At 37.9% G+C, this 14,364-nt stretch overlaps 1 protein-coding gene across 1 annotated transcript; it reads left to right on the top strand.

The window, feature by feature from the left end:
* The first annotated feature begins 11,239 nt into the window (after window positions 1-11,239).
* On the top strand, window positions 11,240-12,066 carry mRpS34 (mitochondrial ribosomal protein S34). Its single transcript, XM_073987120.1, has 2 exons — window positions 11,240-11,529; window positions 11,599-12,066. Exons 1-2 carry the CDS (start codon window positions 11,347-11,349, stop codon window positions 11,983-11,985), a joined length of 570 nt encoding a protein of 189 aa, XP_073843221.1. The 5' UTR covers window positions 11,240-11,346; the 3' UTR covers window positions 11,986-12,066.
* Window positions 12,067-14,364: the final 2,298 nt, after the last annotated feature.

Genomic DNA, 14,364 nt, shown 5'->3' with positions numbered 1-14,364 from the left:
GTTAGACACGATGGAAAGTGAACACCTACTAACCTATGCCGTCTGCCAACCAAGGCTGGACAGCGACACAGGATGTGCTCGATCGTCTCTAACTCCTCCTCATCCTCACAGAGTCTGCAGTAGTCAGTAACATCCTCATCAAATTGGATGGTATGTGCCCTGATATAGCAGTGTCCAGTAATGACTTCCGTCGTTACTCTAACTTCAGCTTTACTCAGGTTCAACAGAGAGTTCGTTCTTTTGACTGACAGATACGGCCATATGGATCTTACCACAATGCACGTAGGTTCATTATGCCACAATTCACTGGCTCTTTCGTCAGAGAACGTTTCAATTTTTTGAAAGAAATGACAAATAGGTGGTTTGATAGAGTCAGCGATAGCTAGATCTGTAGACTGCGATCCTCGTCTAGCTAATTCGTCTGCTCTTTCATTACCCAAATAGTCGCGGTGTCCTGGTACCCAGCATAGCCGGAAGCCGTTAGTTAGCGTTTCCAAGGCTGATATACACTTATGGACGACATCGGATTTGATGTTGCAGAATTTGATGGCTTTAAGAGCCGCTTGACTATCCCCAAAGATAGTCACCGGTTCAAGAGATAGCCTTTCACAGTAGACGCCATCCCCGGTACCTTCCTCCATCTTGGAACCGTCTGTATAAAAAACCAGACCGTCCAGAGGGGGTTACTGCGGTTCCAGTCGTCCCTACTAGGTATAACGACGTCTATATCGTCAAATCTCAGGACTGGTGATATATAGTCATAGGTACAACCGCGCCAAAGATCCTGTTCATGCACTGCGAGTTGCCTGACACTTAATGCTGAGACTCAGTGGTTTTAAGTTCACCATTGCGTTCAGAGCAGCCTGTGGTGTGCTCCTGGTGGCTCCAGCTATGAGAATCGAGGCAGCTCTTTGTACCTTGTCAAGTCTACCGGATGTCGATTTTTGGCGCAGTGAGTGCCACCAAACAAGAGAACCATAGGATAAGATGGGACTAACCACGGTGTTATACAACTAGTGTATAATCGATGGGTTTAGACCCCAACTTTTCCCAATGAAATTCTTACATCAATAAAGTGCAATCAATCCTCTCTTCGCCCTTTCCTCAGCATTCCTGTTCCATCGCAATTGAAAGTCCAGGATTGTGCCAAGGTACTTTGCCTCGGGCGAGAGCTGAAGCTGCACTCCATCCAGTTTTGGTGGTACAAATACGCCGAGCTTACGCTTTCTCGTGAACATTACCAGGTCTGTCTTAGTTGGGTTTACTCCAAGGCCATTGGCCTTAGCCCAGCGCGACAGCGTCGATAATGCTCCTTGCATAAGCTCCGAATTGGTTGACGGAAATTTATCGGAAATCAGTAGTGCAACGCCGTCCGCATAGGTAACAACTTTTATACCTTGATTGTCCAGTAGTGGAATTCTGTAACGCATTTTTGCTGTTACCGACAAAAATCGGTAAAATTAAATCGCAAAATTATGACTAAAAACATAAAAAAAAGTTTGCATCACTGTTTGTGTCGGTAGAGACTAGCGACTACTGTTTATTCGTCGCTAACTTACCGATAAATATCGGTAATTACCGAAATTATAGGCATTTTAATTTTACCGACAATTATCGATAACAGCAAAAATGAGTTACAGAATCCCACTACCGATCAGTCGAAATATTCTTTATAACAAGTAGCCACAGTAACGGTGAGAGCACCCCTCCTTGGGGGGTGCCTCTAGTTACTGTTTTTCTAATTTTTGTCTCCCCAATGCTGGAGTTTATAATTCTGCTTTAGCATATTATTTATCCAGCAAGTTAGAGGGTCAGGTGTGTTAACTTTCTTAAGTGAAAGTTTTATGGACTCAAGTTCTACGTTGTTAAAAGCTCCTTCTATGTCCAGAAAGGCAGCCAAGGTAAAGTTTGAGTTTTCCATATTCCTCTCAATGAAGCCAACCACCTCATGCAAGGCAGACTCCACAGATTTGCCTTTAATATATGTAGGCGTGTTGTGAGTTGCTTATAGAGGCGGTGTCTACATGGCTCCTTATCTCCAGATCGATCAGTCTTTCGAGAGTCTTAAGGAGAAAGGATGATAAACTGATGTTGTTGACAGACCATTTAATCTTATTTCTGTTAACCACCTTATCAATGAGATCCGAATCCATAGGCTCTTGAAATTGGAGGTCGTCACATTCATTATTGACGGTGTCCGCATCCTTACAGCCTGGGAAATGGGTCTCTGCCAAGAAGTTAAGAGTCTCGGTAGCAGAGTCTGTCCACGCACCATCTTGCTTCTTGATACTTCCGATGGATTTAGGGTCCTTGGAAAGTAACCTTCGAAACCTAGCTGCATCGTTGACTTCTTCTACTGACTCACAGAAATTGACCCAAGATTTTTTCTTAGCTCGCTTGATCTCACTGGTGGAGGGTATATTAGCTTTGCTAATTTTTGGTGTACATTTGGTAAAATTGTCCAACTGTCCGTTCGTCTGTTGAAATCAAGATATGGATCGCAATATTTAAACTGCCCTTTAAAATGTAATACAAAAGTCTACATTACTCCTACGAAGTTTAGTATTAAAAAAGGTATATCGTTTCGCGTTTTGATACAGAACGGTACCTACCGATTTTCGCTATTTTAAAGGATTTACCGACATTATCTTACAGAAATGTCTGAAATTTGGTATTTAGTCTTATTTGTTACAAAATTTTCTCCCAGAAAATTGTAAGTACAGATTCAAGGGATTACTATGTACTCGTCTATGTGATCGACTACGACAGGAACTACATAGTTGCTGTGTGAACACAACTCCATTGAGTTTTCGTTTTCGTCACAAGAATAGGAGTCTTGAGACCTTCTCTAATGACTCCGTACATAGAACGTATTGGAGTAATGAGTCAGGTGTGGAACTGCTGAGGTTGTAAGCCCATCATTAGCACGCTTTTAGAAGGTCAAAATCCACAGGACTTATTGTTGTTGTATGTTCGTTTTCCTGCTTAATGTGGCTCTGGGTTTATCTCCAGTTCTACGAATCTTGCTGTTTCTACGAGTGACAGGGAAGTTGAAAATGTGCAGTGTGTCGTGCGGGTGACAGATGTTTTCCACGTTGTCATCGATCCTTGCTAATAGGAATTCAGATGGCTGCACCATGCCGGTCGTAGTTGAGCCAAAAATACGCTGGTTTGTCATGGTAGCTTACCCTCCTCAGCTACAACAGGATGCCTCTTCAGTCGTATTGTGGAATATTTGCGTGAGCAGACGAAGATATTTCCAGTACATCAACATAATTTAAGTTTTTGAGAGTAGTAAATGTATCGTGGTTTTTGGAACCGATCATGACCCTATGGGCTAGGTTTTTACATGAGCATAAATAATGACATGCTCTCGTTGAAGTAGACTGACTTTCGAAACACTGTTTGTAAACGTCTTAAGCTGGATGAGGAGAGATAGGAGTATCTCACTAAAGTTCTCAACTTGTCGCTAGCCAACCTCGTTGTTTCCTAAGTCTGGAAAATGAGCAGGGTGGCCCCACTACGGAAGCCAGGCAAGGATGCCAGCAAAAGTGAATCGTACAGGCCGATTTCGCTTTTGTCGCCCGTAGCAAAGACACTTGAGGCCTTACTCCTCCCCAGTATCAGAAATAGCTATCAAGTTGCCGATCATCAGCATGGATTCCGTAAGCAGCACAGCACGACAACAGCGCTGCACGCCATTACCACATACATATATCTGTCAAGGACTCAACCAGAGACGACCGTGCGATAGAACAGTGATGGTGGCGCTTGACTTATCAAAAACATTTGCAAGGTTAGGTGATATCTCCGGAACTGTTTAACCTCTACCTCTCCTGTATTCCGCTCCCTCCAGACGTCATCGAGATCGTAACATATGCGGGTGACTGCACGATCCTGGCGTCGGATACCTATCCTGATGACATCTGTGAGAGACTGAACAACTATTTAACCGATCTTACCACCTTTTTCCATTCGAGGAATATGCAGATTTCCGCCACAAAATCTACAGCCACTCTGTTCACCACATGGACAGCGCAGTTTGGACGTGAGTTGAATGTCGTGGTCGACGATAGCAAAATTCCGACCACAAACTGCCCTAAAATTTTAGGGGTCACATTCGACACTACATTCACGTCGTGCGCACACACCACAGCTATCTGCGACAAGCTGAAAAGTAGGAACAAGATCCTCAAGTCCCTAGCCGGCAGCACTTGGGGTGCAGATAAAGCAACCTTGTTGACCACATATAACGCGTTATGTCGGTCTGTGGTAAGCTATGCGGCTCCAGTCTGGTCCCCGAGATTATGTGATACGAATTGGAAAAAGATTCAAACTTGCCAGACTGCCGCCCTGAGAACAGTAACAGGGTGCCTCCTCAAATTTTCAGTGGACCATCTACATGAGGAGGCAAAGATTCTTCCAGTAAAGCAACACAATGAGATGCTTTAGTTGCAGTACCTGCTTGGATGTTACCGTGTAAGCCATCCCAATCACCATCTTGTGGGTAGGCCCGACACATTCAGGCAGATCAGGAAGGATATCCATGCTCTAGAGAGAGAGGTCCAACGATACAGGAGAGAACGCCTAGATCAACAAGCATACCAAGCAGGTTTGAATAGCATTCACACGGACGCAGTTGCCAAGTCCTTAAGCAACTATAGTGTGAATAAAGTACTCGGAGTACATCCCCCATATATCGCAGCTGAGGAGCGTCAGCTGCCACGACAAACCAGAGTAGTTTTGGCTCAACTACGCTCGGGATATTGCAGTCGCCTAAATTCTTATTGGGCGGAAATCGATCGCACCGTGCAAGACATCTGCCCTTCTGCCCCGCCAAACCTACCCATCTAACTCTAGTGGATCTGTGGCTACATCTCATCGAAGCAGCCATTTTTCTGGAACTGGAGATAGACCCAGAGCCAGATTTGACAGAGGAACGAACATACAAACATAATAAAAAACACTGTTACAACAACAACAAGCACGGTCCGCCTTAACTAACTTTAAATGAAAGGTGCTTACTCCTGGGAAGTTTTTGCGGATTCTGAAACTACAATGTTCATAGATTAGTAAAATTAAAAAAACGAAAAAAAATCGCCGGAGGGAGTTTTAAATAAATCGAAATAAATCAAAGTTCACATTTTTAGGACTTTTGTAGGTTTTCAAGGTTTTCCTTGGAAACCGCAAGCCTTTTCAGGGGGGTGTCCATACTTCCCGAGATATGGGCCCCTAAAGTTCCGAAAATTCCCTTGCAAAAAAATTACAATTTAAAAAAAAATTGTTCCCGTGCCCGAGATTTGCTCCTGTCCATAGAAGAAAGTCTTAAAATCCGGCCGAAGGCCTGCTACTTGGAAAAAAATTAAATTTTAAAAGAAAATTTTGTTCCCGTGCCCTAATATTCACCTGTCCATAGAAGAAGAAAGTCTTAAATCCCCGGCTTATGACCAGCTATTTAGAGATAAATTGTATCGCATATGATAGTGTATTCCGCAAGCTTTACAATGGTGCCATTATCCGTTCAAAAATGACGAAGTTATAAAGAAGGGAATATCCGTAACTTCAAAGGCCCATATTTCGGGAAGTATGGACTTCCCCCCGAAGAACTTTATATATAGCATTTCCAAATTAAATGAAACCTTTTCCAAATTAATTGAAACCTTTTCCAAATTGAATGAAACCTTTTCCAAATTGAATGAAACCTTTTCCAAATTGAATGAAACCTTTTCCAAATTAAATGAAACCTTTTCCAATTCAAATGAAACCTTTTCCATTTCAAATGAAACCTTTTCCATTTCAAATGAAACCTTTTCCAAATTGAATGAAACCTTTATTTTTATTAAAAGAAGTATACAAAATTATATTAGTTTTTAATTGTTATTAATTTCAAATCTCATCTTAAGTAATATTATTATAAAAGGTTGTTTTTATATTTATGAACTTCAATTAAAAATATCATGTATTTCATTGATTTTTGCTTTCATACTCTAAATACGAAATAGGCCTTGACATCAATGAAGGTTAGGCTAAAATAATCTGAAAAAAAGTATTAAGGTTAAAAGAATTCTGTCGATAACGAGGGCTATTTCTCTTACCTAATGGAGTGGTTCATGGTTTGCTGCCTGTGGAATTCTGAGAACCATGTCCATTACGTAATTGGAGCAGTCTTGTTGATTTAGCTGTTGGATGCTGTGCTCAATCACGTCAACGATATTGTGATCTATTGCTAGATCGCGAAGTTTCTCTCTGGCACAACATTTTATTTTGGAAAATGCCTTTTCAATTGGGTTTAGCATTGGTGAATATGGCGGTAAATACTTCAAATTACACCGGTGCGATTCTACCAATACCTTGATATCGGGTCTTTTGTGAATTTTTGCATTATCCATTATTAAAAACGAGTTTTCCAAATCTGGAGTTATTTTTTCTAACAAGCCTTCAATAAACGATTTAAATTTATCCGCATTGACTGTTGAATTAGAAATGATTTTGTGATAAACAACCCCTCCGTTATTAATAGCCGCTATGAGGGTGACATTTCTTCCTCTGACGGAAGGTAAGCAATGTTGGCTCTTGTGCCTTGCCGTGAGCGTGCTTGACTTCTACGCAAGTGGAGGTTGAAGCCGCACTCATCGATAAAAATTAATTTTTCCCTTTGCTGAGGTGCCCACTTGGTGAAGTCTCGTGCATATTTTTGTCTTAAGTCTAATGTTCGAGGTTCATTCATCCTCTTTATCTCGATAGAAGCTAATTTTAATGTAATTTTTAATTGCTTTAGCCCATTCTCTATGGATCTTTTTGATATACAAACGTTTTTCTCCCTTAGCAATTTTGTTATTATGGTTTTTAGGGTAATCCCGGGTTGGTTTTCCACGCACGATTCAATGAAATTCAGAATTTCAGGAGTCAGCGTCTTTCTTCGGTTACCACCACGTTTGGTGTCGCTTAAAGCATCACTGTTTAGTTTATACCGTCTTATAAGAGTTTTTGCAGTATTTAATTTTATCGATGTCTATTTTGCGGCTTTAGAAATTGTTGTTCCCTCTTCGAACAATTTAAATAGTAGTAACTTCATATCTTTTGTAGTTTTTTTATAATGACCCACTTTATTTCGGGGTCTGGTATTCCCATGTTGGGTATTTTCTATTATTTCAGCATCCGCAGTACTGGAATAGTTCACAGACATGTCTCCTTCTTCAGGCTCCCAATTGTCTGAACTTCCCGAACTAAAATCTTGTTCGCTCATTTTAAATTGGATATGCGTAAAGGCTGCCTATTCAAATACAACTGGTTCATTTTTCTAAACTATTTGCCTGTAAAGAAGATCATATAACGGTTATTTTTTAAATTTAAATACGTTACAAAACAAATTGTTGTCAATTTCTTCTATGCACGAGACTTCACCAAGTGGGCACCACTTGCGTAGAAGTCAAGCACGCTCACGGCAAGGCACAAGAGCCAACATTGCTTTACCTACCGTCAGAGGAAGAAATGTCACCCTCATAGCGGCTATTAATAACGGAGGGGTTGTTTATCACAAAATCATTTCTAATTCAACAGTCAATGCGGATAAATTTATATCATTTATTGAAGGCTTGTTAGAAAAAATAACTCCAGATTTGGAAAACTCGTTTTTAATAATGGATAATGCAAAAATTCACAAAAGACCAGATGTCAAGGTATTGATAGAATCGCACCGGTGTAATTTGAAGTATTTACCGCCATATTCACCAATGCTAAACCCAATTGAAAAGGCATTTTCCAAAATAAAATGTTGTGCCGGACAGAAACTTCGCGATCTGGCAATAGATCACAATATCGTTGACGTGATTGAGCATAGCATCCAACAGCTAAATCAACAAGACTGCTCCAATTACGTAATGGACATGGTTCTCAGAATTCCACAGGCAGCAAACCATGAACCACTCCATTAGGTAAGAGAAATAGCCCTCGTTATCGACAGAATTCTATTAACCTTAATACTTTTTTTCAGATTATTTTAGCCTAACCTTCATTGATGTCAAGGCCTATTTCGTATTTAGAGTATGAAAGCAAAAATCAATGAAATACATGATATTTTTAATTGAAGTTCATAAATATAAAAACAACCTTTTATAATAATATTACTTAAGATGAGATTTGAAATTAATAACAATTAAAAACTAATATAATTTTGTATATTTCTTTTAATAAAAATGAAGGTTTCATTCAATTTGGAAAAGGTTTCATTTGAAATGGAAAAGGTTTCATTTGAAATGGAAAAGGTTTCATTTGAATTGGAAAAGGTTACATTTAATTTGGAAAAGGTTTCATTCAATTTGGAAAAGGTTTCATTCAATTTGGAAAAGGTTTCATTCAATTTGGAAAAGGTTTCATTTAATTTGGAAAAGGTTTCATTTAATTTGGAAATGCTATATTTGTAATTAGGACGAGAAGATCTACCTGTGGTACAAATTTCAGATTTTTCTGAAATAGCCATAATAGACATAAACACTAGGGCTATAACTAAAAAAATACCACCACATAGTCGTGCAGAGCTTGGAAAACTATTATGAAATACTGCGTCAATTTTTCTCTATCGCGAAAAAAGTTTCCGCACCAAATGCATTAAAGTTCAGTAATGCATTTTTTTAATTGTAGCTGTTATGACAGCATATTTTCTTTTTATTAAATTTTTAATTTTTTTGTAATCTAATTTAAAATCATTACCAAAGCGTTCTGGACCAATTTTTGTTTTTTCTTTATAAACTCGTGAAATTTATGTTTATATTTATTGTACCTACCGGACAAAAGAATATGGGGTCATTTGCAACGAAGTCGCGAAAGTTACAGGCTGTTTTTGTTGACTTTGCCTGTGAGAATCGGATATGTTTTTTACAAAAATACAACACCAGTACCACTTGGGGAATTTTGTCCTAATAATGAAAACGCGTTTCTAAGATCGATTCGGTGAAAAAAGGTTCCGCGCCGACTGTAATTACTAAAACCCTTTTGATATATTTTCTACTTATAATTTTAAATTTGCTTTGTTTGAATAAATATACATAGAAAAAATACAATTCTCACAGGCAAAGTCATTAAAAACTGTCTGTAACTTTCGTGAATTTGTTGCAAATGACACCATATTCTCTTGTCCGATAGGTACAATAAATATAAACATAAAATTCACGAGTTTATAAAGAAAAAACAAAAATTGCAATAGTGTCAAAAATTCCTAAAATGCTCCGAAATGACGCGAATTGAGAAACAATTGGTCCAGAACGCTTTGGTAATGATTTTAAATTAGATTACAAAAAAATAAAAAATTTAATAAAAAGCAAATATGTTGTCATAACAGCTAAAATTAAAAAATGCATTACTGAACTTCAATGCATTTGGTGCGGAAACTTTTTTCGCGATAGAGAAAAAATTACACCTTTTTTCATAATAGTTTTTCATGCTCTACACGGCTATGTGGTGGTATTTTTGATATTTGCAAAAAAGTGCAAAAAGTTGTATCCCTAATAAACACTCACCACATCTGAAAACAAATAAAGAACATATTCCAATTTTAAATGTCATTCCTTAATATTTCCAATTAGAACTGACCTTTTATTCTATCCAGTTTGGCTGCTGTAAAGGAAGAGGAAACACAATGACGAAATGAAAGCTTGACATTCGATTAAATAGCGTTAAAAAATTACACTCACGAAGCAAATTCCGTTTGAGTTTTACAAAACCTACAGTTTTGGAATTCCTAATTTATTTGTCCCAATTTACATTAGGCGAGTTTACTTGCGGCAATTGTCAGTTTGTTGGTGAGAGAGGGGACTGAGAGGCAAAGGGTTACCATATGCCTCACCTCTCTCTCCGTCAAACTGACAATTGCCGCAAGTAAACTCGCCTAATGTAAATTGGGACTTTGTTTCCTATTTTTAGCAATTTCTCATAAGTCCCGTTCCACACTAGAGTGATTTCATTGAAAAAATTGCATGAAATTATGCGTCTCTAGATCGACCTCCATAGTAGAGTAAAATCATAAAATTGCTGTAGTGGGGAATTCGATTTAAGAACACCTAATTTCATGAAATTTTTTAATGAAATTCACGCTAGTGTGGACCGGGACTTACGTACGAACATGTACAAACATATTTTTTTATTTTCTCCCTTTGCGCCAAAAACTGTTACTGATTATATTTGATAGAGAGTTGAGGTATTTCTTCTAGTTTTGCTCTATTTCTCCCTAAATCACTGTTGGGTAGAAATGCTAGGCCTCATACACAAAAGTGTAAAAAATACATGAGTCTCTCGCTAGATCTATTTAACAGGTCACGTAAGTAGCACAACAACAACTCATTTTTGAAGGAAAATTCTTCAATATGTCAAAATGTTTGTTTACGTTTTCATACAATTTATTCACAATAACAAAACATTTGACAGATTGAAACCAATCAGCTGGACGTTTTACGCCACCTTATTATTTCATCATGGTCTCTCGCAATTTGCCCACCATTGCCCTAAATGAATAACGTTGAATCAAGGCATATTGAATTTGCCTTGCGTTGAATACGCGACGAAAATCGGAATGCAATGGTCATGATGTCTGCCTCACACACAGAACACAACAGTGGGAACCTGACAGAAGCGGGGTTTAAAGAAATAGTTTGTATGGGTCATGGTACAATTAGAAAGGTAGATGCCTCAGCCCAGCTGATCGAATCTAAAACGTCAAAAAACTAGGAATTCGCCTTGAAAAATCAAAACAAAAAACCATATGATTCGGTAAGTAAGAGATAGCATGTCTACACTTTATAGGCAAACACAAGCGATAAAAAGAGACAACAAGAGACCATTTGGCGAAAATTTTGACAGTTTACATTACAAAAAAAAGTTGCTTTGTTGTAGCAATTCGCCGATGCATCTACCTTTCTTATTGTACCATGCTTTGTTGTAGCAATTCGCCGATGCATCTACCTTTGTATTTGTACCATGCTAGTAACCAACAGTGACGTACAGCAATGACTTTCAAACTATAAACGGCAGGGTAAATAATGCAATGCGTAAAAAAATCTGCAAGTTATACTACTTTTAAGTCTACAAGTGTTATTGAAATTAAATGAAAATATTATAATTTTATAAAAATATCTGCGTTTTCAAATACAAAACAAAATGGCAACAGTAACCGATATCCGATTGAGCGACGAACTAGAACTAGATTAATGAAAAGAATCGGTATAGTTCCAATCGTTCTTTTGTGAGAACAGTTTATTTGAACTAATTCATACGTAACCAACATCGAGTCTGTTTTGTTTCCTTAATTTCCCCCTAAATTTTGAATAAAACTGGAATTATTTGCAAATATTATAAATGGCAACCAAAGTAGTGAAGTATATTGGTCGTACTACCGATTTCAAAGGTAAAACATTATGGGAAATTGTGGGAGATCTTAAAGATTTTGGTGTGGGCCGGCTAGTGGTACGCAACATGTTCCAACGTTATCCAGAGCCTTGTTATATGCGTATATTAAAAGTTGATACAGTGGATGCGGAGGTAATAGTGCAATAAAATAAATCAATGACCAATTTCACTAAGTAATCAATTTCCTTATATTCCTAATAGGATGGTGACAAACCCCGGAAAGTTAAAGTTACCGTTGAGAAAACATGGCGTGGTGTTACCTTACCCAAACCCGTGGAAATTTTTAGCACAAGTTATAAAGCCGACTACGAACTGGTCGACAAAGAAGATGAACACAAATATTTACAAAACACAGCGAAGATAGAAGAGAAAATCCTCAGCCCTTATGTTGAATTTCCTCCCTTGCTGCGTGAATTCATAAGCGAAGAAACGGGAAATAAAAATCCACAAATGAAAGTACATTTTAAGGCTACCGATAATAAATTTGTTCGTCTAGCCAAGGAAGGTGAAAAGCCTACAATACAAGTTACCATGGGCTTGGGACAACCCTCAACCATAGCTCAAAAGTTTTATGAAGGTGTGTTATAAGTGTGTTAAATTGTTATTGTTTAAATATCCATACGAAGATGAAGTTAAAATAAAATATTGGTATAAACAAGTGAAAAATAAGTGATCAATTGTACAAAGAAACCACAACAATAAGTGCCGTGAGCACCTTATGGGCCAAATACATACGATCCGTTGTGTGACGCGTTGCGCGTTGAAAACAACAACCACATGAAAGATGTGTAAGTGATGCCAAGTTTGTTCTTGAAGTTTTCATGTATTTGTTGTAACGCGACACTCAATGGATCGTATGTGCCGCGGCCTTTATGGCCCCGGCACATACGGTCCGTTTTGAGGGGCCAAATACATACGGTCCGTTGTATGACGCGTTGCGCGTTAAAAACAACAACCACATGAAAAAAGTGTAAGTGATGCCAAGTTTATTCTTGGAGTTTTCATGTGGTTGTTGTAACGCGACGCTGAACGGACCGTATGTGCCGCGGCCTTGAGTCGCGTCACGCGTTGAAAACAACAACCACATGAAAAATGTGCAAGTGATGCCAAGTTTGTTTTTGAATTTTTCATGTGGTTGTTGGAACGCAACGCTCCACGCGCCGTATGTGCCGCGGCCATTACATTTCCTGAGTATTACAGCCGGCTTAAGACGGGTTTACACGCGCACGCCCGATTTTTTTTGAAATTTTTACCACTGGTAGGTCTCGTTGTCCTGATCACAAAAATATATATATCGTCTAGATGTAGTCCATACTTCCCGAGATATAGGCCTTTAAAGTTCCAAAAATATGTAGCCAAAGGCCGGCTAATTAGAGAAAAATTAATAATATAAAATAAAGTGTTGTTTCCATTCCCTAGATTTGCACTTGTCCATAGGTGAAAGTCTTAAGTCGCCGGCCGAAGGCCGGCAATTTAGAAAAAAAATTAATTTAAAAGAAAATTTTGTGCCCGTTCCCGAGACTTGTACCTGTCCATAGCAGAAAGTCTTAAATCCCCGGCCGAAGGCCGGCTAATTAGAGAAACATTTATAATTTAAAATAAATTTTTGTTCCCTTTCCCTAGATTTGCCCCTGTCCATAGGAGAAAGTCTTAAATCCCCGGCCGAAGGCCGGCTATTGCAAAAGAAAATTATAATTTAAAAGACAATTTGGAACTTCAATGGCCTATATCTCGGGAAGTATGGACTACATCTAGATGATATATAGCATTTCCAAATTAAATGAAACCTTTTCCAAATTGAATGAAACCTTTTCCAAATTAAATGAAACCTTTTCCAAATTAAATGAAACCTTTTCCAAACCAAATGAAACCTTTTCCAAACCAAATGAAACCTTTTCCAAATCAAATGAAACCTTTTCCAAATCAAATGAAACCTTTTCCAAATTGAATGAAACCTTTATTTTTATTGAAAGAAATAAACCAGAATATTTTGACAAGAGAAAGAAATAAGAAATTATATGGGTTTTCAACGATTTTTTACTTAAATTCTAATCTTAAGTTACGACATAAAAGTCTAACTCACTGCATGTTTTGCTTCCTTGAACATAAAAATTTCGTAATTTTTGGGCATCAATTAAGGTTATAGCGAAGTAATCCTAAAGAGAGAATTTAGGTTTAAAATAAAAAAATAAATATAACACGTCTTCAGTCAAATCGAATGAGAATTATTTTCGTAGAGCATTTCGACGTTCTAACTCGCTTCCTTCAATGTCCTTTTCGTCCCTTATTTTAAGAACCGCTATAAAAGTACCACATTATGACATTTTTCAGCTTCGAAATGTTCTGCAAATATGTCGATCGATTTTGTCGGGTTTTCATGGTCTGTTGTTTGAGCTGTTCGATACAATGCTCAATCACGTCAACGGTATTACGATCTATTGTCCTATAGCGTAGTACGGCTCTGGCACACAATTTTATTTTTGAAAATTTTTTCAGGATAATTTTTATGCAATAACTTAATAAGTAAACGAAAATACATAATGATAGAATTGAACCGGTATAATTTTAAATTTTTAATGTAAAGGCATTTTCAAAAATAAAATTGTGTACCAGAGTGGTACTACGTGATCAGACAATAGATCGTAATATCGTTGACGTGATTGAGCATAGCAACCAACAGCTCAATAAACAGGACTGCTCCAATTATGTAATGAGTATGTCCATTGAAAATTCCACAAGCAGCAAATCGTGAACCACTTCATTAGGTAATACAATTAGCATCTGTTATTATTAGCAATTTTTTTAACCTTAATTCTCTCTTTAGCATTATTTCGCTATATCCTTAATTGATGCCCAAAAATTATAAAATATTTAAGTTCAAGGAAGCAAAACTTGCAGCGAGTTGCACTTTTATGTCATTAATTATGATTAGAATTTAAGTAAAAAATTGTTGAAACCCCACATACT

The sequence above is a fragment of the Musca autumnalis genome, unplaced genomic scaffold (genome assembly GCF_047663935.1).
Source record: "Musca autumnalis isolate F117 unplaced genomic scaffold, ASM4766393v1 scaffold_4, whole genome shotgun sequence".
Taxonomy (NCBI): Eukaryota; Metazoa; Arthropoda; class Insecta; order Diptera; family Muscidae; genus Musca; species Musca autumnalis.
The sequence above is the reverse complement of the archived record's forward strand: the minus strand, read 5'-3'. Positions and strand labels throughout refer to the sequence as shown.